Raw genomic sequence first — 21800 nt, 5'->3', positions numbered from 1 at the left:
TGCTCCTGGGAGCTGCCCCCCCCCCCCCCCCCTCGCGGGGGGGCTGCAGGGTTGGAGCGGGGCCGCTCCGCGCGTGGGCTCACCCACGTGACACCCCCACCCCCGGGCCTGCTGCGGGGGCCAGGGCCGCGCCGCCTGCCTGGGCCCAACCGTAGGCCCCCCGCGCTCCCCCCCACTTCGCGGCCTACCCCCCCCCCCCCCCCCCGCGAGATCCTCCCCCCCCCCTCGCGAGCCCGCAGCCCCCCCGGGGGGGGCGGGGCGGCGCTGCCTGGCGGGAGGGGCCGGAACCGGGCGCAGGCGCTCCCGGGAGCTGCTCGGCCGGGCCTGGCGGTGAGCGCCGGGGGGGGAGGGGGGGCCGCGCAGGGCCCCCCGAGGGGGTTGGGGGGTGCCGGGGGTGTCGGGAAGGAGGGGGGTAAACGGGGTGCAGAGCCCAGCGCGGCAGTTGGGGGGGCAGCGGGGTGCGGAAAGCTGCACGTGGTGCTGGGGGTAAGGGGGGGGGGGCTGGGCCTGGGCCCGCAGCGGCCTGCGGTGCGGGGGGGGTCCCGGGGTGCTGGGGGGGTCGGGGGGTGCGCGGGGAAGGGGGTAACGGTTCAAAAAAGCCGTACGGGGTGCGGGGGGTGCATGGGGAGGGTGGTAGCGGGGTGCGCGGGGGAGTTGAGGGGTGCACCGGGCAGCACGAGGTGCTGGGGGGTGTATGGGGGTGTTGAGGGGGTGCACAGAGCCATACGTGGTGCTGGGTTGCCCAGTGAAAGGGATGGGGCGCTGCGGGGGGTGCTGGGGGGTGTACAGGGGTGTTGAGGGGGTGCACGGAGCCAGAGGTGATGCTGGGTTACCCAGTGAAAGGGATGGGGTGCAGCAGAGGGTGCTGGGGGGTGTACAGGGGTGTTGAGGGGGTGCACAGAGCCATATATGGTGTTGGGGTGCCCAGTGAAAGGGATGGGGTGCAGCAGAGGGTGCTGGGGGGTGTACAGGGGTGTTGAGGGGGTGCACGGAGCCATATATGGTGTTGGGGTGCCCAGTGAAAGGGATGGGGTGCAGCAGAGGGTGCTGGGGGGTGTACAGGGGTGTTGAGGGGGTGCACGGAGCCAGAGGTGATGCTGGGTTACCCAGTGAAAGGGATGGGGTGCAGCAGAGGGTGCTGGGGGGTGTACAGGGGTGTTGAGGGGATGTACAGAGCCATGTGGGGTGCTGGGGTACCCGGAGAAAGGGATGGGGTGCAGTAGGGTGCACCAGGCAGCACGGGGTGTTAGGGTGCCTGGGGAAAGGGATGGGGTGCAGCAGGGTGCACCAGGCAGCATGGGGTGCTGGAGGGTGTGTAGAGGAGTTGAGGGGGTGCACAGAGCCATAGACGATGCTGGGGCGTCCAGAGAAGGGGATGGGGTGCAGCAGGGTACACAGGCAAAGGGATGGGGTGCAGTAGGGTGCACAGAGCAGTGTGGGATGCTTGGGGGTGTACTGGGGAGTTCAGGGGGTGCACAGAGACGTGCATGGTGCTGGGGTGCCTGGGGAAATGGATGGGGTGCAGCAGGATGCATAGGGCAGCACGGGGTGCCCGGGGCAAGGGATGGGGTGCAGCAGGGTACACAGGGAAAGGGATGGGGTACAGTAGGGTGCACAGAGCAGTGTGGGATGCTGGGGGGTGTACAGGGGAGTTGAGGGGGTGCACAGGGCAAGGGATGGGGTGCAGCAGGGTGCATAGGGCAGCACGGGGTGCCCAGGGAAAGGGATGGGGTGCAGTAGGGTGCACAGAGCAGTATGGGATGCTGGGGGGTGTACAGGGGAGTTGAGGGGGTGCACAGAGACATGCATGGTGCTGGGGTGCCTGGGGAAAGGGATGGGGTGCAGCAGGGTGCATAGGGCAGCACGGGGTGCCCAGGGCAAGGGATGGGGTGCAGCAGGGTACACAGGGAAAGGGATGGGGTACAGTAGGGTGCACAGAGCAGTGTGGGATGCTGGGGGGTGTACAGGGGAGTTGAGGGGGTGCACAGAGACATGCATGGTGCTGGGGTGCCTGGGGAAAGGGATGGGGTGCAGCAGGGTGCATAGGGCAGCACGGGGTGCCCAGGGAAAGGGATGGGGTGCAGTAGGGTGCACAGAGCAGTATAGGATGCTGGGGGGTGTACAGGGGAGTTGAGGGGGTGCACAGAGACATGCATGGTGCTGGGGTGCCCAGGGTAAGGGATGGGGTGCAGCAGGCTGGCGGCCAGCTCTCCACGTGTCCCTGTCCCTCCGCAGGCCTCCATCCGCTGCCACCCTGGCGCTGCGCTGCATGGACGGCGTTTTCCTCTCGCCCGACGAGGATGAGTTCGTGGGCAGGATCGCGGAGGAGCTGGAGCAGTTCATGCTGCAGGGGCAGCACCGCAGGTGGGTCCCCGGGGCGCGGGGTCCCTGCCTGGGTGACGCGCTCCCCGGCGGCGCGCGCAGCGGCACGCTGTCGCTCGTGTCTCTGCTTCGCAGCGGTTCTGCGGGCTGAAAGCGGCGGCGTTTGGAGCCTGGCTGCAGAGCTCCAGCCCCGCTCGGAGCACCCCGGGGGGGTTCTGCCGCGCGCTCTGCTCCATTCACGCTCCTCAACGCAGAGTTGCTTTGGATGCCGGTGGCTTTTGCTCCAGCCCCAGCCTGGCCTAGCTCGCTCGTCAGCCTATGAGTTACTGTGAATAATTTCGTAATCAAACTGTTTTGTTTCTCCTCTCTGCTGAGGGCTTCCTGTGCACCAGATCCGCTTCCACAGCAGCAAACTCCGTTGCCTTGGATTGCTGCGTTGTTTTTCTTTGGCCGGGCTGGGTTTACCTGGGCCTAGTCCCTCATCCAGTGGCCTTTGAAGCCCTTGAGATGGCCGAAAAGAAGGTGTTAGACAGGAGCAGGAGTGGGGTTGCTTAGTTCAGCTTCCTGCCAGCTTGTGATGACCTTAAATACTTGTTTCGTTGCTTTTTTTAAAAAAAAGTTTGGCAGAGAAAGTATCTATGCAATTGTGAAAAGCTCAGGAACAAAGCCAGAATTACAAAAACATGTTTAAATGCAGTGAAACTGAATGTGGCGTTTATACATCCATTCACATTCTTTTAATTGCTGGTTTCTGGAGCGCACTCAGACTGGGAGGAAGGGGACCAGTAACACCCTTCTGCTGGCGCTTTCCGGCCGTTCCCAGCAGGGATCTGGGCAGGAGCAAGAGTCCCAGCCAAAGGTCCAGGGACCAGGCAGTGCCAGCCACCCTGCGCTCCCCGTGCTACGTGCAGAGCGAGCGCGTCTGTCCAGACCTCCAGGGTGGAGAAGGGGTTTGGGCTCTGCAGTGCTAGAAAGTCCTGCTTGGCTTTGGGGCTTGCATTTAAATCCTGCTCTGGGGAAGAGGTTAATAACTTCTTGCTACGCTCCTGTCCTTTCCCTTCCTGCAAGCTGCTGATGCCCCCGACCCCTCTCTCATTTCAGAGTGCTGCTGTTCCCCCCCCTGTCCAGTCGCCTCAGGTACCTGATCCATCGGACCGTGGACAACGTGGATTTGCTGAGCAGCTTCTCCGTGGGAGAAGGATGGAGGAGGAGGACGGTCATCTGTCACTCGGCCGTGAGGTACGGTGCGGTAGATGGAACGGGGGTTCTCTTTCCATGGCCGTCGGGTTTTTGTTCAGGCTTAGGAGAGTGAAGTTTGCGTGGTGCTTCTCCGCAAGGAGGAGCGTGTCTGTTATTGACAGCATCTTCCAGTCGTGTTTTCTGTCTGCTGGTTTCTATGTGGATTTGATGCTTTTCCTCCTCTCGCTCTCTTTTGCAAATGTCACGTTCCTGGGGTTCCTCTGCTCACGCCTTGCCGTTCTCTCGATCCCAGGCTGCCCGGCAGCGAGACGAGCGACCAAAAACCCAGCAGCAACCCAACGAGACCGCAGCGAGCTCCGCAGCCGTGGGGCCGGGGGGGCCGAGGCGGCAGGCCGCGGCACGGCGGGGAGGCACACGGTGACAGCTCCCGAGCCTGCGTGGGCTCCGGCAGGATCAAGAGGCCGCCCTGGAAGAAACCAGATAAAGCCCTGTACGTCCCCAAGGCGATGCGCAAGAGGGCAGAATGGGGGGAGCGGGAGAGCCCGGTGGCGGCTGGCACCGAGTCAGGTGGGGTTGTGGCCCAGGAAGGAGAGATCTGCCCCAAAGCTTCAGTCAGAGCCACCCGGGAGGAGCTGGGCGGGTCTGGAGGCAGCCCAGGGGGTGACTCCTTGGTCCCTGGCAAGCAGCAGGAGCCTGGCGAAGGGTGTGTTTCGGCAAAAAGTAACAGCGACAGAAACGATGAACGTCCTGTGCGCTGTGTGGATGTCCTGTCGTTAGAGAACAGCAACGATTTCTCTGGGCAGGCAAGTCAGGAGAAAGACTGTTCAGATTCCCTTTCTTCTGTACACAATAAAAACCCAACCGAAGCAGAAGAGCAAGATCAGAGCTGTGACAACGCTGTTGTACCGGAAGGCAGCGAAAGCCTGTGCCGACAGCGAGCTGAAGACCAAACCAGCCGGGATGCCGGTGCAGCGGAGTGCAGCGAAAACTCCTCCCTGTCAGAAAGTCGCAGCGGTAGCTGCTGTACGGACCCGGCTGCAGCAGAGCCGAGCGCAGCGTCGCCGGTGCTGGAAAACCCGGATAAGAGCTGTGCTGCTGCCAAGAGCCCGGAGAGCGGCGGAAATGTGTCGCCGCCTGAAGAACCGGGCGAGGACTTTGTGCACACCGGCCCGGCGGAGCGGGGCCAGAGTTTCTCCGAACTGGAAAGCCAAGATCAAGAGTGCCCGAGCGTCGCCCGGGACGAGCATACCCAAAGCCAGAACCCCCCAGAAGCCCCAGATGAGCCTCTGGCCACTCCTGAGCTGGTCCGTGGTGCCCCATTGGCTCCCGAGGACCAGAACGAGCACCGGGTGGATGCTCCCGTGCAGAACCGCGGCGGGAAGGTGCCCGTGGCAGAGGAGGAGGAGGAGGACGGGGAGCGTTCAGGCTTGGCTGGCGCGCTGTGGCGCGAGCTGCGTTTGTCTGCGGGCGATAAAGAGGAGAGCGCAGCCGTCCGCGGGCAGAGCGGCCTCGAGGACGACTGCACCGCGGAGCTCTTTGCGGAGGTAGGGCTGTGCCGTGGGTATTGCCGTGGGGAGCGATTTTGGGGGGGAAAGGGTGGCAAGGAGCCGGCCCGAGGGGAAAGCGTTTGTCCGTGGGAGGAGAGTCCCTGTGCCGGGCTGCCCCGGGCGGCTGCCGAACCTGTTGGCGGGAGCGTGGCTGCAGGAGTGGTTTGCGGGGACCAAAGTGGGGCCCTGGAGGGTTGCCTTTTGAAGTGAAACCTTGTCTGATTTATGGGTTTTTTTGTTACTGTTCTCAGATTGTGGGTTATCTCACCGTGAAGGACATCAGCATCGAGAAGATCAGCTTTGATTATTCCAGCTACGGAGACGCACAGCTCAGCGAGGGGGATTTTGGCCACGTAACTGAAATCTATGACTTCCCACCGTCGCTGAAAACGGAGAATCTGTTGGAAGTGTTCTCGGATTTCCAGTGAGTACCTCTCCGGGAGCCGGAGCGCACCAGGGGCGTGGAGGGAGCAGTGGTCAGGCTGGAATGTGCAACCTGACAAACGTTGAATTCTAGTTTTACCTTCGTGCCCTTACATCTAGCACGCTTTCTGTGCCTTAAAGGACACTTTCCTGCAGTTTATGCATGATTTAAAACATGACTGGTTCTTCAGGGCTCTGCCATGCACACAGTTATCTACGTGCAGCCTTACTCCTTCTGCTCTGGCTTCAGTGAGAGCTGTGGGGTGCTTTCTAAGAGCTGCTTTGTTACTGTGTTCTGGTACCTGAGTGGAATCACATGCCTACGTAAGTCTTTGCAAGAAAAAGGGCTCAATTCTGCTGCTGGAGATAAGGTTTATTATGTAAATACGGGGAGCAGGGCGTTGTGCCTACCTACGGGAGCGACATGGGGTTTGTAGCAGGACCAGAACAAAATCCAGCCGTGCCGTAGTGGTAAACGGCGCGTGGTGCAGCTCGGAGTCGGTCTCGCTCTGCCAGAGCACGCAGACACGGGGTCTGTAGGCACCTCTCCCTGCCTTCCTCCCGCCACCCTCCTCCTCTCTTGATATTCCTGGCAGATTGGACGTGAACACTTCACCTCAGCGCGTCCCTTACATTAAAGAACAAGATCTACATTTTAAAGCAGCTGCTGGTCATCGTGCGTGTTTCCTCTAACGTAGTTTTTCCCCTCGCTGTGAGAGTGAATCTGAGCTGAACATTGACGGACCTGGTCTGAGCAGTCGATCGTGTTTGTGTGGTGTGTGCTGCAGGAAGAGCTTTCAGCTCCCTGCTCCCCAGCTCACCTTTTCCACTGACACTGTATTACATTTTCACATCGGTCTCTTCACCCTACGCCTTGGAACCCACTCTTCTAAATCCCTTGCTTTCTATTGTAGATGCCTGAGCAGTCGGGTGGTGGTTGTAAAGTAATACATAAGTGACAAATAATATTTTTGTGTTCCAAGACAGCCCCTGAAACTGAGGTTGACTTTGGCCAAGGGTTTTTTCAGAGGCAAAGGAGAGCTGATGGGGGAATCGTAGATGGTGGCCTTGAAAGGGGCACATCTGGTGTTCTGTTTCTTCCTTCTCTTTGCCCTCATGTATAAACAGGTAGAATGCCTTGAAAAGCACCAGCTGGCTACGTAAAAATACTACGTACTCTTGATAACTGAAGGTGGCTGATGAGTTTTATTGTGTGTGGGTTTTTTTTCTTCTTTCTTACTAATTAATATTACTCTACTGTCTTTTCATTTTAGTGAGAGTGGCTTCAAAATCCAGTGGGTCGATGACACGCACGCCCTGGGAATCTTCTCCAGCCTGTCTGCAGGTAGCGTGGCTGGCTCCGTGGCTGTGACGGAGGGTTTTGTGGCTGGCTCCGTGGCTGTGGCGGAGGGTTTTGTGGCTGGCTCCGTGGCTGTGGCGGAGGGTAGCGTGGCTGGCTCCGTGGCTGTGACAGAGGGTTTTGTGGCTGGCTCCGTGGCTGTGATGGAAGGTTTCTCGGCTCTTGCAGCCTGGCCCTGTGCTGACGCGGGGGTTTGCAACGTGCGGCTGCCGAGTCGCGCACTTGGGCCGAGCTCTTGCCAAGGGCAGTTATGGTTCATCACGTCTTCCCTCCTGCACGCTTCAGACTTGAAAGGCTTTTAAGGCTGGAGAAGCTGGAGTTGCTGTGGTGGTGTGTGGAAACTCTGCTTTGCAAGAACAGCAGGTTTTTAATTGGCCTGGATAACAACCAGGGCACCTTTTCTTTGGTGAGCAACTCGCGCTGCATTTCTCGAAATTAATCTGCTTTGCTACTTCAGTTTTTTTCTCTCTTGTAACCCGACAAAATTCCTGGGGCCCTTGGGCGTGCGCTGGCACGCGGGTCAGGCACCAAGCCCAGGTCAGCGCCAGCCCTAGAGAGGTTTCCACATCCAGCAGCGTACATAGTCCAAAAGCTTATGCTTTTTGCTTGCGATTTAGTCTAATAAGGACAGAGTTGTCTTTTAAAATGTGTTTATATTTTCTTGGGACTCTTCCTGCGCGAGGAATGGGTGAGGTAAGCCTGAGGCGACCGGAATGAGTTTAGCTGTTTTAGTACAACTTTTGAGATAATGAATCAGCTGCCAAAGCTCAAATTATTCATTGTTGTTACACCATGTACTGATTTTTATTAAAGCCATCAAAATTCAGCCTGCTAATTTCAGCCATCTTTGTTCTTTGCAGCATCTCAAGCCCTGGGGCGACGTTACCCTTGTTTAAAGATCCGACCCTTGATCCACGCAACAAAGCAGTCGAAGACCAAGGCACTGCAGCGACCAAGTAAGACAATCTCTTTTCTTAATTATTACTAATGTTATTTCTTGGTTTACCAGTCTTCTGTATCCTTAGTGGTCACAAGGACAAATTAAATGGGGAAATATATATTAAGGACCAGGTGTTTTTTTAAATTTTTATAGCTTTATTGGGATTGCAGGCCAGCGAGCTGTTGCACAGAGTTTTCAGCGCAAGCCTGCAGATGCGTGGGCTTTTTTTTAACAATGTTTTCAACCAACCTGTTTTATAGTTATGTTCAAGCTTACTGCAGCAGTAATGCTGGCTTCTGCCTGTTTGCAGCAGGCATGTGTGGTTGGCACGGGTGAATGTAAACACAAAACCAAATTTGCAGAGCAAGACTACATTGCAGACTGCTTACAGGAAAGATAACTGCAGCTGGTACCTGCGCTTCAGTTTTCAGTCTCTCTTTCTCCTTTCCCTATGAGGACTGAATTAAAAAAGCATCAAATCCTGCTGCTTTTTGTTTACTCTCCGGCTAAGTGGTTTGCTGAAATTCAGGCTTGGTCTTTCTTGTGCAGTTTGCTTCGCCTGTGTGAAGCTCTAAGTGAAGAGTTGTGGTGTTGGGTGTAGCAGTGGCTGCAGGAAGGCAAAGCGCAGCGAATGCCGTGCGCCTGCCCGGAAGGGTTCTCTGCACGGGCAAAGGTGACAGGCGAGACAAACCCGAGAGCAGTTACAGTTTGTGGTTGGCATAATTTTATATTCAGTATCAGGTGAAGGAAGAAATTATTAAGCTTAGCCATTAACATTGTTTTATTTATTTTATTGCCTTTTAAAATCATATTGTAATCAGTTATACTTGCCACAGTAAAGAAATGCCATGAATGGTGTAGCAGTAGAGACTTTGCTGAACCTACAACTGTACTGTTATTGCGACAGTACATTGCAGTGGAAACAAATTTCAGTATTAATGCTTTAAAGGGACACTGTCACAGGTAGAAGTTCCTGAGTTCTTCAGACTGCTGGATTTTAAATGAAACGTCGAAGAATGGGATTTGAGTTTGCGCTCTCCCCTTCATCCGTTTTCATTCCTGGTTCCCGATTCTTGGGGCTGTGGCCTGTCGGCACACTCCTGAATCAGGTTATAAGCTCCTTCTGGGGAACATTATATATAAAATCTGTTGTATTCAGTTTAAGTAGCAATTTTTTTTCCAAATACAAATTTGGATCCTAATTAGCTGACAGTGTCTCTTTTTTTTTTTATCTTTTTGAGCTTTGTTAAGAAAGTGGCAGTTTGAGTCTGCCCCTTTTTCTTTTAAGCTGCTGATGGGCCGCCTTTATTAATAAAACTTCTGAAAAAGCAAGCAAAGCCCCCATTGCTAACTGGATAATAAATTTGCAAACAGTTGCTGATAAATGATTAGGTGATTGCCAAATCCAGACTACTGTGGACTTGGTAAAGTTTTGGTGTAAGATGAAACTGTAGCAAGCCAGGTGTCTACCAGAAAACGGCGGTTACTGGCCAAAGGGCTTTCCCAAAGCATCCGATAGATTTAGCTGTTTTTTAAAAAAAATGCAGATTTTTTTTCCTTGCTGCTTTCTAAGGATTTAAACTGCTGGTTTTGATTAGTCTAAACTGAGATCAGACTTCCCTATGCATGGATAAATTGGTTGGAACTGTGTGCCTTCATTTTGTTCTCAGAGATGGGACTTGCTGAATTTTGCCAGGAACGGTTAGGAAGCCGTTCCTCAAAGCGAACAGGGAATAATTCTCTCTACCACTGCAGAAGAGGCCTGAAGCTTAATCATAGCCAAATAGCTTTTGAACTGTCACTGAGAGATCTTGAAGTGCAAAGCTGGAGGCACATCTTTCTAAAAGAAACAGCAATTTACTGGATAGGGACAGAATGATTTACTCATGCAAAGGAACTAAGAAAATAGAAACCAGCCCTTCTGTCTGCCAGCCCTGTGGTTTAGCCACAAGGCTCTTTCCGGAACGAGCACTGACTTCATGTTTTTCACCCGTTTTTACCTAGAGCTCCTTCACCTCGCGAAAGAAAGACCCCAGACCGACACCGCCGTGGCGAAGAGGCTGGTGACGCGGGCTTTGGGTTTGAAGCACAAGCAGCAGGACGTCTCGGGCGCCGAACTGCTCCTGCCTGAGAGCTTGGACCAGGAGGAATAACCATCATGGCTAAAAAAAGATGTCTAGATGAGCGTGGCTGTGCTATTAAACCGCATGCAGAACAGTGAGTTGCCACGGGGATGGTCTCTTATGGATTAGCACCGTCTTTTGTTTCTAAAGTTGGAAAGGAAAAAAGTTGACTATTAATGAAATCTTGAGCTCAAGAGCCAGGGCCTGTGAGGGCTGCTGTTCGCTCTTCAGTACGGAGAGCATCTTGCCCTACCTTGTTTCAAAGTGTCTGTTACTCACTGGGGCACCTGCAGAAAGTAAGGCTGCTTACAGAAAAGCCTGCTGTGTAATTTAAAAAAAATGCATTACAGTAAGGGAATTGTATCTTGTTGGCCAAAATTCAGCTGTAAGCAAGAGCAGAGCATCTGCAGGAGACCAAAAAAAAAAAAAAAAAAAAAAAAAATCTGTTTAACAGTTGCTTTGTTGTAATGTTATTGTTAAAATATCCCACAAAACTGACAAGCATTGAATGCAAGTGGCTTTCAGGGTTTTTCCTTATTTACATAGCATTTAAAGATCCTGACTTGCTTTGTTGCACTGCTGGCAAGGAAAGTTGTCATACACCGATTGGAAAAGAAAACCAGAACTTGCCAGTTCTGGCTTGCCCAGAGCCTGGTGTCGAGAGCTGCCGCGGGCCCCTTGTTGTGGCAGCAGCTGCAGAGCACCCAGCACATCTCAGACCCTGCTTTTACTACACAGTCCGGCATCCTGAGAACACGAGGGAGTTTTCCACCTTACAGTAGGCTAAAAACCTTTGCTAGATGCCACCATCTGGACCACTGGATAAACAATAGAAATACTCTGACAGGCATTAGCAAAAGACTTCCGCATTCTTTAAGCCTCACAACACCCCTGTGAGGTAGGTTATGGAGAGCACACGCTGGACACAGCCAGCTCTAAGTACGCAGTTACCTTTAGCTGCTTGTAGAAGTCTTCCGTACACACACAGAGGGAGAAAAAACTTCCGTACCAGGAATTGTGAACAAGGCCCTAAACTTTCATGGAGTAGAAATACACAGATGGCATATAAAACATTTGTCTGGGTAAAATGTTTTTATTCAAGTAGCTGTGTCTGAAAATCTGTAGCAACGTGCGTCCTCAAACAAACAGAGGAACACACTTAGCACCATTATGAATTTACCAAGTGTAAAACTCCTTTTAAAGACGACTTACACAGGTGGGTCTGCAACAGCACAGGTCCAGATCCCTGATGATGAAAGCCATGAAGTCACCTCTGTAAGGTACAGCGATGATACAATGCCTTAACTAAGTTAATCCTTTCAAGAAAAGACAGAGTGAATATCCAGCTTAGAAGGTAATGTTTAGATGTACATAGAATCTACTGGGTGAATAGCTTACTGCGTAATGGAAATTCACAGTCCCGTGGACTCATCACCAGGAGATCTGCGCAGTCTTCTGGATGGTAGAAGGGAGGTGTAGCTCGTGGAGCCCCGATGCACGTGTAGAAAGCAGTTCGGCATTAGCTGCTCCGCTGCGGAGATTGTGTTGGGAGTTGATTGTTGAATACAAGAGTTTCACTGCGGTATTAAATTATGCTTTGTACTGTTCTGCTCAGAAATAGCTGCTCCAATTTTTTTTTTTCCTTTCCTGTGTTTCTTTGCTAAAATGGAGTAATGACACGGCAGGACTGAGAATTAGCTGTGTTCGAGAAGCAGCGTCACAAATGGTGCGTTCGAGCTTGAGTCAAAGAGCTTAGAGATACTGAGATTAATGCCTTGAAGAAACGGGATGGCAAAGACACGTTTAGGTTGTTGGTACCCAGACAAAGGCAGATGATTGTGCTTGCTGCAGCCTGGACCTACATCTGTGAACAAAGATGGCACTGCAAAGTGGAGGGAGAAATCTTTACGGAGAAGGTTGGAATGGTGAAGATACAGAGCCAAGTAGAGTTGAAGAGCCTGCCTCTAACTACCGCAGTAGTAAGGGCTGGAGTTACAAGAGACACATGGTGCTCTGAGCACCTGCAAGGGGAAGGAAGGCATCTTTGGGAAATAATTTACCTTGCTAATTTAGAGTTTGATTGTTTGCTTGATTCTCTTTTTTGTGCAGTGGTTAGGGAAATCACTGAAGCAGGAAACCTTGCTTCTTTAAATAGTGGGGTGGGAGGCGATGCTCTTCTATCTGGTGGACACCTTGTTATTTGTGAGTCCGCTGAAGTGATCAAACTTCTGTTCCGTTTCCTCACTGAAGGAGCCACCTGGGGAGTTCACAGAGAGAGCACAGGGTTGAGCAGGAGGGAGCAAAGGCAGCGTGCGACGCGAGGCCGACAACACGCTGGGGGTTTGTGTGAGCTGCAAAAGATGCTGTGAAAACGAAGGGCTCAAAGCAAGGACTAGAAGAGCAGAGATTTTCCTGGGCTAATTAACTTAAGCATTAATTAAGTCTTACCATAACTGGAACAGTCAGGAATTCCCAGGAGTACTGGATCTAGTCTCTTGTGTATTTGGAAGATCAGACCACACGCTACCCCCTATTTCACTGCTAACCTGTGTTGCTTCAAAAGACAGCGTGGGCTGACCAGCAGGACCTGGCCTCCTCCTTGAGGCTGGCGGTGAGTGGGTTCTGTTTACCCTTCTGAAACAGGACCATGCCCTTGTGTTTTGCTAGTTGAGAGACAGTTGAAAGCTAAATACGTTTATTTTTAAGTAGAAATATTTTCAAGCTCGGCTGGAGAGCCCATCCAACACTTAAGTGCCTGTTCATCCAACTGAAGTGGGTTTGGCTTTTCTGAACTAGGTCACAGTCTGAAGCGTGACACGCAAGTATTTTCTTCAAAAAACTCCAACAAATCAATGAGAAAAAGCAGTGGTTACATGGACTTTTTTCAGGAAAAACACTCCTTGAAGAACTTGAGCCAGCTCTGGAAATTGTCTGCACCGCTGGTTTTATTTGGAGGTTGGCAGGCAGTTGCTGTTAAACTGTTTTTAACAAAGAAAATAAATTATCTTACAGGGCCTCCAACTTAATTCCATTTTTAAATGGTCTTGACGCTTTACCATTAAAGCAACTTTAAACCGGTTTGGCTTTGGTATTTCCAAGACCAAAAAAAATTCCAAATGATAATGTTTTACACGTAGTCAAGCAAATGCAGAGTTTTCCCCTCACATTCAAGAGGCCAGGAGAGCATTTCTGGCTCGAGCAGAGGGCTCTTCTCCACACATCACCCTTCTGGTTTGCCTCTCAAGAAAAGAGAAGCTGTGGGGTCTGAGGAGGTCTGTCCCAGGCTGGTAATAATTTGAGGCTGGGAAGAAGGTGGAGTTGGTTGCCTGGGCCTACTCAGGCGCTCTGAACAAGTCCTCAGATTGCACGAGAGCTTGTGCACTGACAGTCTGGGGAGGGAAAACTGCCCATCTCCTCATAGGAGACACAGCTGGGACGTCCATTGTCCCCGTTCTACCCCGCCCGAGGGGTTTTGTTCAGGTCTCGCAGAGCTGTTGTACCAGCGTTGTGCCTGCTGCTCCAGCAACACCTACGAGGTGGCATGAGGAACCATCCCCCCATCGTACTCTTTGCAACCCGACCCTGTAACAGAGACACTTTGGTGTCTGCTGTTGAGCAGCCTACGGCAAACAGCACCAGGGTGCAGCCTGGCTCAGGATCTCATCTCTCCAAGCACCTACACAAAGCGATAAGTGGCACCCGAGCGCTTGGCGACGGCAGCGGGGGGCACTGCTAGCGAAGGGTCAGAGACGCAGCCGTTGGGCGACGTCGCTCTCACCTATGTGGCAGTTGTACATCCAGATGCGCTGCCCGTCGTACCGGCTCCTGCATTTCATCACGTTATTGGAGTAGTCGGATTCAGCGACTTCGTAGTTTGGGTTGATGACAACCTATGGAGCAACACAGCATAAAGTTATTTAATGGTAGACTGGTCACTGGTCACTGACTAGTCACATTGAGGCAGAATCAGCTTGTTTGTTACACCATAATACATTTTTTTAACAGAAAATCCTAACTCATTTTGCAAGGAGACAGAAACTACTTCATTAAAGCCAGATCAAGATCACACCTTCCCCCATGCACCAAGATACACCCTCAGACACCTTCTCTCCATTTCACACGCTAGCAGCGCAGACAAAAATAATTCCTCTTCCTTTCGCTCCTCTCCAGTCGCAGTGGCTGTTTTTAGGACCAGAGAACTCGGCCCACTTGCACAAAACCAACTGCAGGCACAGTCTTGCCTCCTCCTGCCGACACCACAGCTCTGTTGAACCCCCAAGCGAAGCGAGCGTTGCTTGCAGCCCGCCCAGAAGCTCAGCGCAAGACGGCAGCGGGACGCGGCGCGTTGCACGTGCTGTGCCGTGTCCTGCGGCCCGTGAACGACGTGAGCCGCAGGGGGATGGGGCAGGGCTGTCGGCTGTGAGCCGGATGCCGATTCCTCAAGATTGTCCTCTCTGAGCTCGGATTATTTGCCCTGATTTTTCACTTGGGACCTATGTGATCTGGTAACGCTGTTGTCCTGTTAGCTAATTCTTTATCTTTTAGGTACTCTAGGAATATAATCTCTGTAATTGGAAGTTTATAGTACTGTAGGATACATACAATAAACCAGTTAGTCACATTCCTGACACCCCAGTGGGTAAGATAAAAGCACTGGCACTGTCTCACACCCTCTCTCCCCATACCTGGAAGAGGTAATCGCCTGGTGGGACGTCAGTAATATCGATCCACTGGCAGTCGATGTCGTGACGGTACACATCCCAGCATCCAACTGTGATCCCTTGTTCACCAAAATTGGCACATTCGTACTGTTTTTGCACGTCTGAAGGAGAAGAGTTAAAGGCACAGAGTGATAGAGCCACAGCAAGCTGGGCTGGGAGTTCCCCCCCCCCGGACGCGGCGGAGGAAGGGCGAGTCGTTCGCCAGCTCCCACAGCGAAAAGCGGCAGGCGCGGTGTTTTGGCTGGGATTAAATAAAACAGCGTCTTGCTCAGCATCTTGTATTGCAATACACGTGCTGCTTCGCTGCACGGGAGGAGCTGCCACCTTCCCCGCCTCGTCGCTCGGAGGCACGGTTTGGAGTTTCTCGCTCTGCAGGAACCAGAGCAGCTCAGAGTAAGGATGTAAGGAGCCGAGGGCTGAAAACCACAGCATGTGGGGCCTTTGGGGATTCTCTTATCCCTGCAAAGACCACTCCGTACACACATAACCCTCGGGACGGGTTTCTGGTTCCTGTCAGGCCCCATTCTAGCCCTGCTCAGGACTTGGATGGCACCTTGGAGGCCAGTCATCCGTATGGGGACAGCAACAAGTTCCCAGCAAATCTACCTGCTTCGCATTCAGTGTCTTCCAAACAGAAGCTGGCTTTGTGTCCTTCAGCCACCTTGGTTCCATTGAGGTTCAGGAGATCGTAGTGGGTGAAAACCTCCATACTGTGGTAGTGCCTGCAAGGTACGGACAGGGAGAGTCCTCTTTAGGGAGAGCAGCCACCCCTTGAATTAGCAGGGCTGCGCAGCGTGTCCCAGCGGCGAGGGCACGACAACTCGGATGCGACTCAGCCCAGGCTCGAGTCTTTGTGCTGCTGCATCCCTCGGGCCGGGCGTTTCACCTCCCCGCAGCCACGGGGATAAACACACGACACCGCGCGAAGTGCTGCGGGCCAGGCGGTGCCGCGGGAGGAAGAGCGAGAGAAACCACAGCCGGGAAATATTCCCCTGGGCATGACCCCGTGTGGCACCCTCGCCCATGCCGCCTTCACACTGGCTCCTGGCCCGGGTATCTGTTGACACACCAAGCGCTAAAGCTGTTCCAGGGGAGAGCCTTGCCCCAGCCGTGGTAGGATCACACCGTCTTTTATAACAGCAAGGAAGGGAAAAATGTCATCAGCCAGGTCATCGCTTCTAGAGGCCACGTCATGCACCAGAACAAGAAATATTTCGCCTGCTCCTTAACAGCAGGCTGCGAACAGAGCTGGAGTACCCAGAGCAGCAACCTGGCTATTTTTATTTATTTTTTAAGAGGCAGACTGTAAATTTATTGGCAGAAAACTCCCAACAGATGGAACCAGCTTCTCTCGGCGCTCGCTCCGCTCAGATCTAAGCAACCCAACAGCTGGGTTCACACATGCTGCGTTTCATAATGATAAACGGGGAGGTGTTAGTGTCAACTCAGCCTGGGCTGGGCTGCGGTCGGAACGCTGCTGGGCGCAGCAGCAGTCGGGAGCGAGCACGCGGGCTGCGTGGTACCCCCCAAACCAGCACAGTTAGGCCGCGGCAGGGTCTGGGTGATGTTGGGCTCGGGAGTGTTGACTTTTTTCTATGCCACGCTGTTGGCTCAGCAAAAAATTAAGCCTGTGCTTTGGTCTCGTTGAAGTCCGTGGGACTCACAGAGCGGGAAGCAGATGGAAGGACCCGATTAAAACACAGTTGCGTGCTCCCCGCGGTCAGGCTGGGCACGTAAATGTTGTCACGCTGATGCAAGGCATTGAATTTGATCCCAGCCTTGGAATCGGGAGCAAACCCGCAGCGTGAGCACGTTGTGGGGAACAGGAGAGCGGAGCGGGTGCCCCCACATGTGGGAGCACTGCGCAGAGAAGCCACCAGAGCCCGTCTGCATAGCTCAACTCTGAGGAGCGAGGCAGCTGCACAGACAGGCCCTGATTCAAAAGCCATCCCTTAGGAGTTTAACAAAATTAAAAAAAAAGTGCAGAAATCCTCTCCTTCCAGCTGTAAAAATAATCGTGGCTTAAAAGCTTCCAACCACCATTACTGCAGCGTCACTCTGCACACGTAGTTACAGATCAAGGAGGGGCAAGGAGGAAGGGGAGGAAATTTTTCCTCTAGAGTGGGTTTCTTCTTACCTGCTCCTGCCTTTCCCCTAACCAAAAAAAAATCGCCACCTGCCAGAAGTTAATCACTTTTCACTCCCTGCTCCAGGCCTTTCCCATTTTCATTCTACTTCCACATCAAAAGCCAAGGAAACAGAAGCTCCCAGTGATGGAGCTGGGCAGCTAGGCAAGAAGAGGCATTCTGCAGTGGCTGAGCTGTTGACTTTGAGGCTGTCTAGTTTGGCTGCCTCTGAGAAAAGCTTGAGGTTCTCAAGTCTGACTCAGTTTCTGAAATATGTCTGAATCATTCAGAGAGGTGTTTACACTCTGGTGTTTACAGACTGGAAAGATTGAAGAGGAATTGAGTTCATCCTCCTCCGTATAAACAGAATCCAGTTTAAAGCACGCAGATGGCTCTCGGCCTCTTCCCGATCCCTTCCCAGCCTCACCTCGCGCCATCTCTCCCAAGGAGCTCCAAGCACCCTCCTCCTTAACCAGCCCGCGACGCGCTCGGAGCCTCGCGGTACCCATGTATCCCCCAGCCCCTTCCCAGCAGGGCAGACACACACTGCCCTGGCCCGGGCTTCCTCCTCCCCTGAACACACCATTGCCTCTTGGCCTTCGGCTCTGTGCTGCCGAGGTTTTAGCTCTGCTTGTGCCTGTGAACCTTACAAACCAACCTGGCTGCAGGGGAAGGGGCCAGCGTCTGCCCCACGCCGCGATCTGAGGCTGAAAGGGGCGGTTAGATTTGAGGATTTGCTGCTCTAATGTTTTCACAAAGCAAATTCTTACAGCAGGGGCAGTTCAAGAGCTGTGCACTGAGTTACTCAGCTCCCTTTTACCCCTAATTAGAGAAAATCAACCTTGTAACGAGCCATCGTTTCAGCAGCAAAGGATCTGGATGGCTTCGTTCCAATTCTCTTTCCTCCCGTGGTTTACTTTGGCAGAAACCATCAGCTTCCCCCTGAAAAATGATGCGGTTTTGGGGGTGAATTTACTGTTTGTTACTAATAAGCACAAAGCAATCTCCCAGCTCCACACAGTTTGAGCGGAGTGGAGATGCATTTAAAAAAACAAAAGTGGAATTACAGCGTGTTCTTGAGTCCTTTCCCAGGTGAGGGAACAGCTGAGACGGCTGCGTCTTTCTACGCGCAGTGGGGACGTGGGCTCACGCTCCCCTCTGTCCGTGCGTGTGCAGACGCTGATGGATACGCTGCCCTCGCACGTACATCTCCCCCAACGAGAGCTCCACACCTCTCTTCTTCACATACCAGTTCCCAGCCACAATTTCCACCCTAACAAGCTGGTTTCTCTGCTGCCAGCGGGTCGCAGCTGCCCTACCATGCGTCACGCAGCTCCGCAGCCGCGGCTCCGGCGTTCCAGCCCCGTGCTCCCGTAGCAAACCAGGGCAGCAGAAAGGGACGGAGGAAGGCACCGACGGTGCAGAGCCGCCGTCGCGGCACTCACCGGTGGCAGTCGTGCCAGACCCAGGCGTGGCGGCCGTTCTTGGGGCGGAAGTCGGACTGCCCGTTGTTGTGGATCTGGGAGGAGAAGCGCAGCAGGCGCCGGTACCCGGACGTGACGGAGGTGTTGACGGCCGAGCTGGCCAGGCAGTTCTCCTCCAGCGCACACTGCAGCATGAACATCGGGCGGTCCTCCAGGTAGGCTGTCTGCTCCACCAGCTCGGCGTTGAGCACCAGGTCAGGGGCAGCTGCCAGGAGGGAGGAAAGCTTTGAAATTAACTGAGGGGCTACTAAAAAAACCCCCACAAGCGTCTGTCGGAGATGGGGGCCAGCCCCTTCGCTGCCCCATCAGCAGCAATTAGCCGCTGTTTTGACATGTCCAAGGCATGGCGTGAGCCACCCCATTTCTCCTGTGATGCCGTGAAAAGCTGGAGTTGAAGACTCAATATTTAGGAGTCTCTCTATCTTAGAGCTTTCCTGTCCCCCCCAAAACAGCAAGTCAAGTTTCTCTAAATAGCGTTATTTAGGAGCCTCTTTGTCTTAGAGCTTTCCTGTCTGCTCAAACCAGCAAGGATCTACTTTAATTTAATTACAATCACTCTAGTAAGTGGAAATTTTACATTTCCGGGTAATCACCTGCATATCTCAGGGCAAACGCATACACCAAAATGAAGTAAAACCCGAGTTACTCACTCTCCGAGCAGGACACACCAGCACCAAAACGACCACCTCCTCTGGGACAGGAGACATCGGCTCCATCGTGACGACAGTGGGCCAAGGACATCTCTGTCCCCGAACACTTGACGCCGCTCATGACTACGTTGTCAGCGCTGACGTCTCCGTGCCAGTACCAGGTTTCCTGGGCGGAAGGGCAGAAGAAGGCATTTCACACACTCCTCAGCGTTCAGAGGACTGCTGGAGGAATACTCAACCCCCAGCACCTTGCATTCTCCCTCCGTGGAAGATCAACGCAAGAACCCAACGCTGTCGAGGAGACAGATGTTGCCGAAGGATGCTGGAGCAGAGTAACTCGGGAACAAGCCGGAGCCTGTTTGATTAATCTGGTAGGCAGAATGCTGGGACTGGGATCAGAACCCAGGCTGACCATGTTCCCTGCCCTGCACATCTGACCAGTGTTAAGCAAATCTCCCTCCTTGTCTGTGAGCTGGTTTAAATCTCTTGCTTGTTTTTAATCCAGCTGTAAACTCACTTTTCCACCCTGCTCTGCCCATCCAGCTGACGAATTCATCCTCAGGCTGTTCTAAGTCATCTAGGCTGTGCCTTTGGGAGAGATGCCCAGCAGCTAAACTGTCTTGTGACATCTGTGCACTCGGGAGGGCCACAAATACTGAAATAATGCTCAAGTGCCTGCCTGCGCAAGGGGGGAGGCAGAATGGACAGCCAGGCTGGAAATGCCGATGGGAACAAGGCATTTGAGGAGTACCTGGGCCGATGGGGTGTGCGTCTCTTGGTTCTGAGGGGGGAATGCGCGGAATTTCAAACCCTGCTCGCTACTCATCTTCATCACCCAGTTTTACAAAACTTGTGGGAATGACAGAAAATTAACTCGCAACCTAACACCACGCACAAAACTTAGCACACTAAAACCTGACAAAGCTGCAAATGCAAAGCTTGGGAGAAGGGGAAGGGAGAAAGAATGAAAAAAAAAACCCCACAAGATATGTTAGCCTCAAAACTGGGAGCACGTTTCCAGGAAAAGAAAACCCATCTGTACCGTTGCTTCCATTGCAACAGGCTGTTTGTTAACCCTGTTAGCAACGCTCTTTGCACACCCGCACACAGGGCTGCCCTGTTCTACACAGTGTAGCTTTATGCTCACATAGATGGTGCAGCCGGGATACACAGAAGGGCCTTTTCTGTTCTAAATACCGGCAGTCTCAGCTAAGGGAAAAAATGTCTTGTTTCTTGCTGGACTCTCAGGGCTGTGTCAACAGAGCCAGGCAGTTGGAAAGGCCAGCGTTTGAGGGACATGGCTACCCGCAGCTCTCGCGCTCTGCTTGGCAGCCACGCAGGCAAATCAGCTGCAGGAACCAGCTCGCACGGGGGGATCGCTACGACAGCGGCACGGGCAACTCCAGCCTTCTACCTGCTGGGTATCTGACCCCAGCGTGTCCCCTCGGGGAGCTGCAGGTCCCCGCTCTGGCCACAGATACCAGTTAAATTGGTCGGAATCTGCCTGCCCACGAGCCCAGCGTGTCCTCCTGCGTCCCAGTTTGGTCATTCCTTAAAGACAGCCGCGCTGCCGGACTGCGCTGGCCATGCAGAGCTTGACCTGTCTGTTCCTGCCGACGGTCTCTCCCACTTTCTCTGCAGGCAGGCACCGGCCCCGGGGACGCCGAGGCCATCGGTCATCCCCCGGCCTCGCTGCTCCTCGCTGCCCAGAGCCAGCAGGCACTCAGCACAGATGCCATTTCTCCCTGGGTTTGTCGCAGCAGCATCTAGATGCTGAGCGGGCCAGACACAGCACAAAAACACAGCAGAGCCAACCGGAGCCCAGGCCTGGGGAACGGCGACAGCCTCCGCTCCCTGCAACGACATTTTACTCGTTTGCTCAAGTTTTCAATTTCCAGGAATACTTTGGGGAAAATCATTGTCTTTCCAGAACTGATCTAAGACTGTTTTCTGTGTGCGGGCTTCCATCTATATAAACACACATGAAGTTTGTTTATTCAGTGGCCATTTCAGCCTAAGTTTCCCCAAAGCTGCTGGCGATTGCCGATTCTCAGCTGAAATGCCTCAAAGCGGCTGCAATCCCAGAGCACAGCGAAATGACAAGCTCTGGCAGGGGATTACTTTGTCCTAGGGAGAAACCAGTTTATTTTAGGAGCCCAAATCCCCGTTTTCCCAGTGTCTGGGAGCTGCAATAAAGGCCCAGAGGTTATATATTTCCTTTCAAAATCTACCATTACACCTAGGTCTGCCTGCCCCTCTTTCCCCTTGTGATCTTTGAGGGATGCATCAGTACGGAAGATTATCTTGCGCCAGGGTTATTGGCCAGCACAGCCACTTACACCTGGTGCCAGTCACCCATCGGGGAGCTGGGTGGGACGCTGTTGCCCTCCCTGCTCCCAGCTCTTAGGGCTGCTGCTTGCTTTCCTCCAGCCAGCACAGCAGGCTGCCGTTCACTGCGCCAGAGAGCTGCGCTGGGAAAGAACGCTTTATTCCTTTGTGGTTACCCCAAGCTTGTTGGTTGGCAGCTTTTATCCCTTTACTAAGCGCCCTTCTTAGCTGTGTGCAGGCAGGGAGGGTTTAGGGTGTTTGCCATTAGAGGAGAAAGAAACACAAAGAGCTTGGGGAGCGAGCATCCACTGCGCAGCGGTGTACACACCGCACGGAGAAGTAACCACAGGAGCAAAATCAAATTGTATTCAAGTGTTTTGACACCAGGTTAAACTTGGCTTCCACACTTCAGTCAGCCTGAGGAGGGAGGGACAAGAAACTGCGTGTACCAACCAGTGCTAAGGCAGTCAGGGTCCCCAGGAAACCCGAGTGCTGAGCCATACAAAAACAGCGGCTTTGCCCAGAGCTGCAACAGCTCCTCCTGCTCCGAATTTCCTCCAATAGCTGTTGTGCAAC

The 21800-nt window shown here is 53.4% G+C and overlaps 2 protein-coding genes across 3 annotated transcripts in view; one reads left to right on the top strand and one right to left on the bottom strand.

Moving 5' to 3' along the window:
- The first annotated feature begins 235 nt into the window (after window positions 1–235).
- R3HCC1 (R3H domain and coiled-coil containing 1) lies at window positions 236–11486 on the top strand. 2 transcript variants are annotated; one of them, XM_075444592.1, is made up of 8 exons: window positions 236–330; window positions 2236–2364; window positions 3424–3561; window positions 3815–5066; window positions 5321–5493; window positions 6767–6837; window positions 7713–7808; window positions 9797–11486. In XM_075444592.1, exons 2-8 carry the CDS (start codon window positions 2270–2272, stop codon window positions 9943–9945), a joined length of 1974 nt encoding a protein of 657 aa, XP_075300707.1. In that variant the 5' UTR covers window positions 236–330; window positions 2236–2269; the 3' UTR covers window positions 9946–11486. The 2 variants fall into 2 exon arrangements, with proteins under 2 accessions (XP_075300707.1, XP_075300706.1); XM_075444591.1 differs by lacking the exon at window positions 236–330 and adding an exon at window positions 450–486.
- Window positions 11487–11540: 54 nt separating this feature from the next.
- Window positions 11541–21800, bottom strand: part of LOXL2 (lysyl oxidase like 2) — a 52184-nt gene continuing 41924 nt past the window's right edge. The window contains exons 9-14 of the mRNA XM_075444590.1: window positions 18897–19062; window positions 18208–18451; window positions 15243–15358; window positions 14601–14737; window positions 13694–13805; window positions 11541–12172 (exon numbers count right to left, since the gene is read on the bottom strand). Of these exons, the coding sequence (XP_075300705.1) occupies window positions 12093–12172; window positions 13694–13805; window positions 14601–14737; window positions 15243–15358; window positions 18208–18451; window positions 18897–19062 (855 nt within the window). The 3' untranslated portion in view covers window positions 11541–12092. The remainder of the gene's footprint in view (window positions 12173–13693; window positions 13806–14600; window positions 14738–15242; window positions 15359–18207; window positions 18452–18896; window positions 19063–21800) is intronic.

This window comes from Opisthocomus hoazin, chromosome 28, assembly GCF_030867145.1.
Source record: "Opisthocomus hoazin isolate bOpiHoa1 chromosome 28, bOpiHoa1.hap1, whole genome shotgun sequence".
Lineage (NCBI taxonomy): Eukaryota > Metazoa > Chordata > Aves > Opisthocomiformes > Opisthocomidae > Opisthocomus > Opisthocomus hoazin.
The sequence above is the reverse complement of the archived record's forward strand: the minus strand, read 5'-3'. Positions and strand labels throughout refer to the sequence as shown.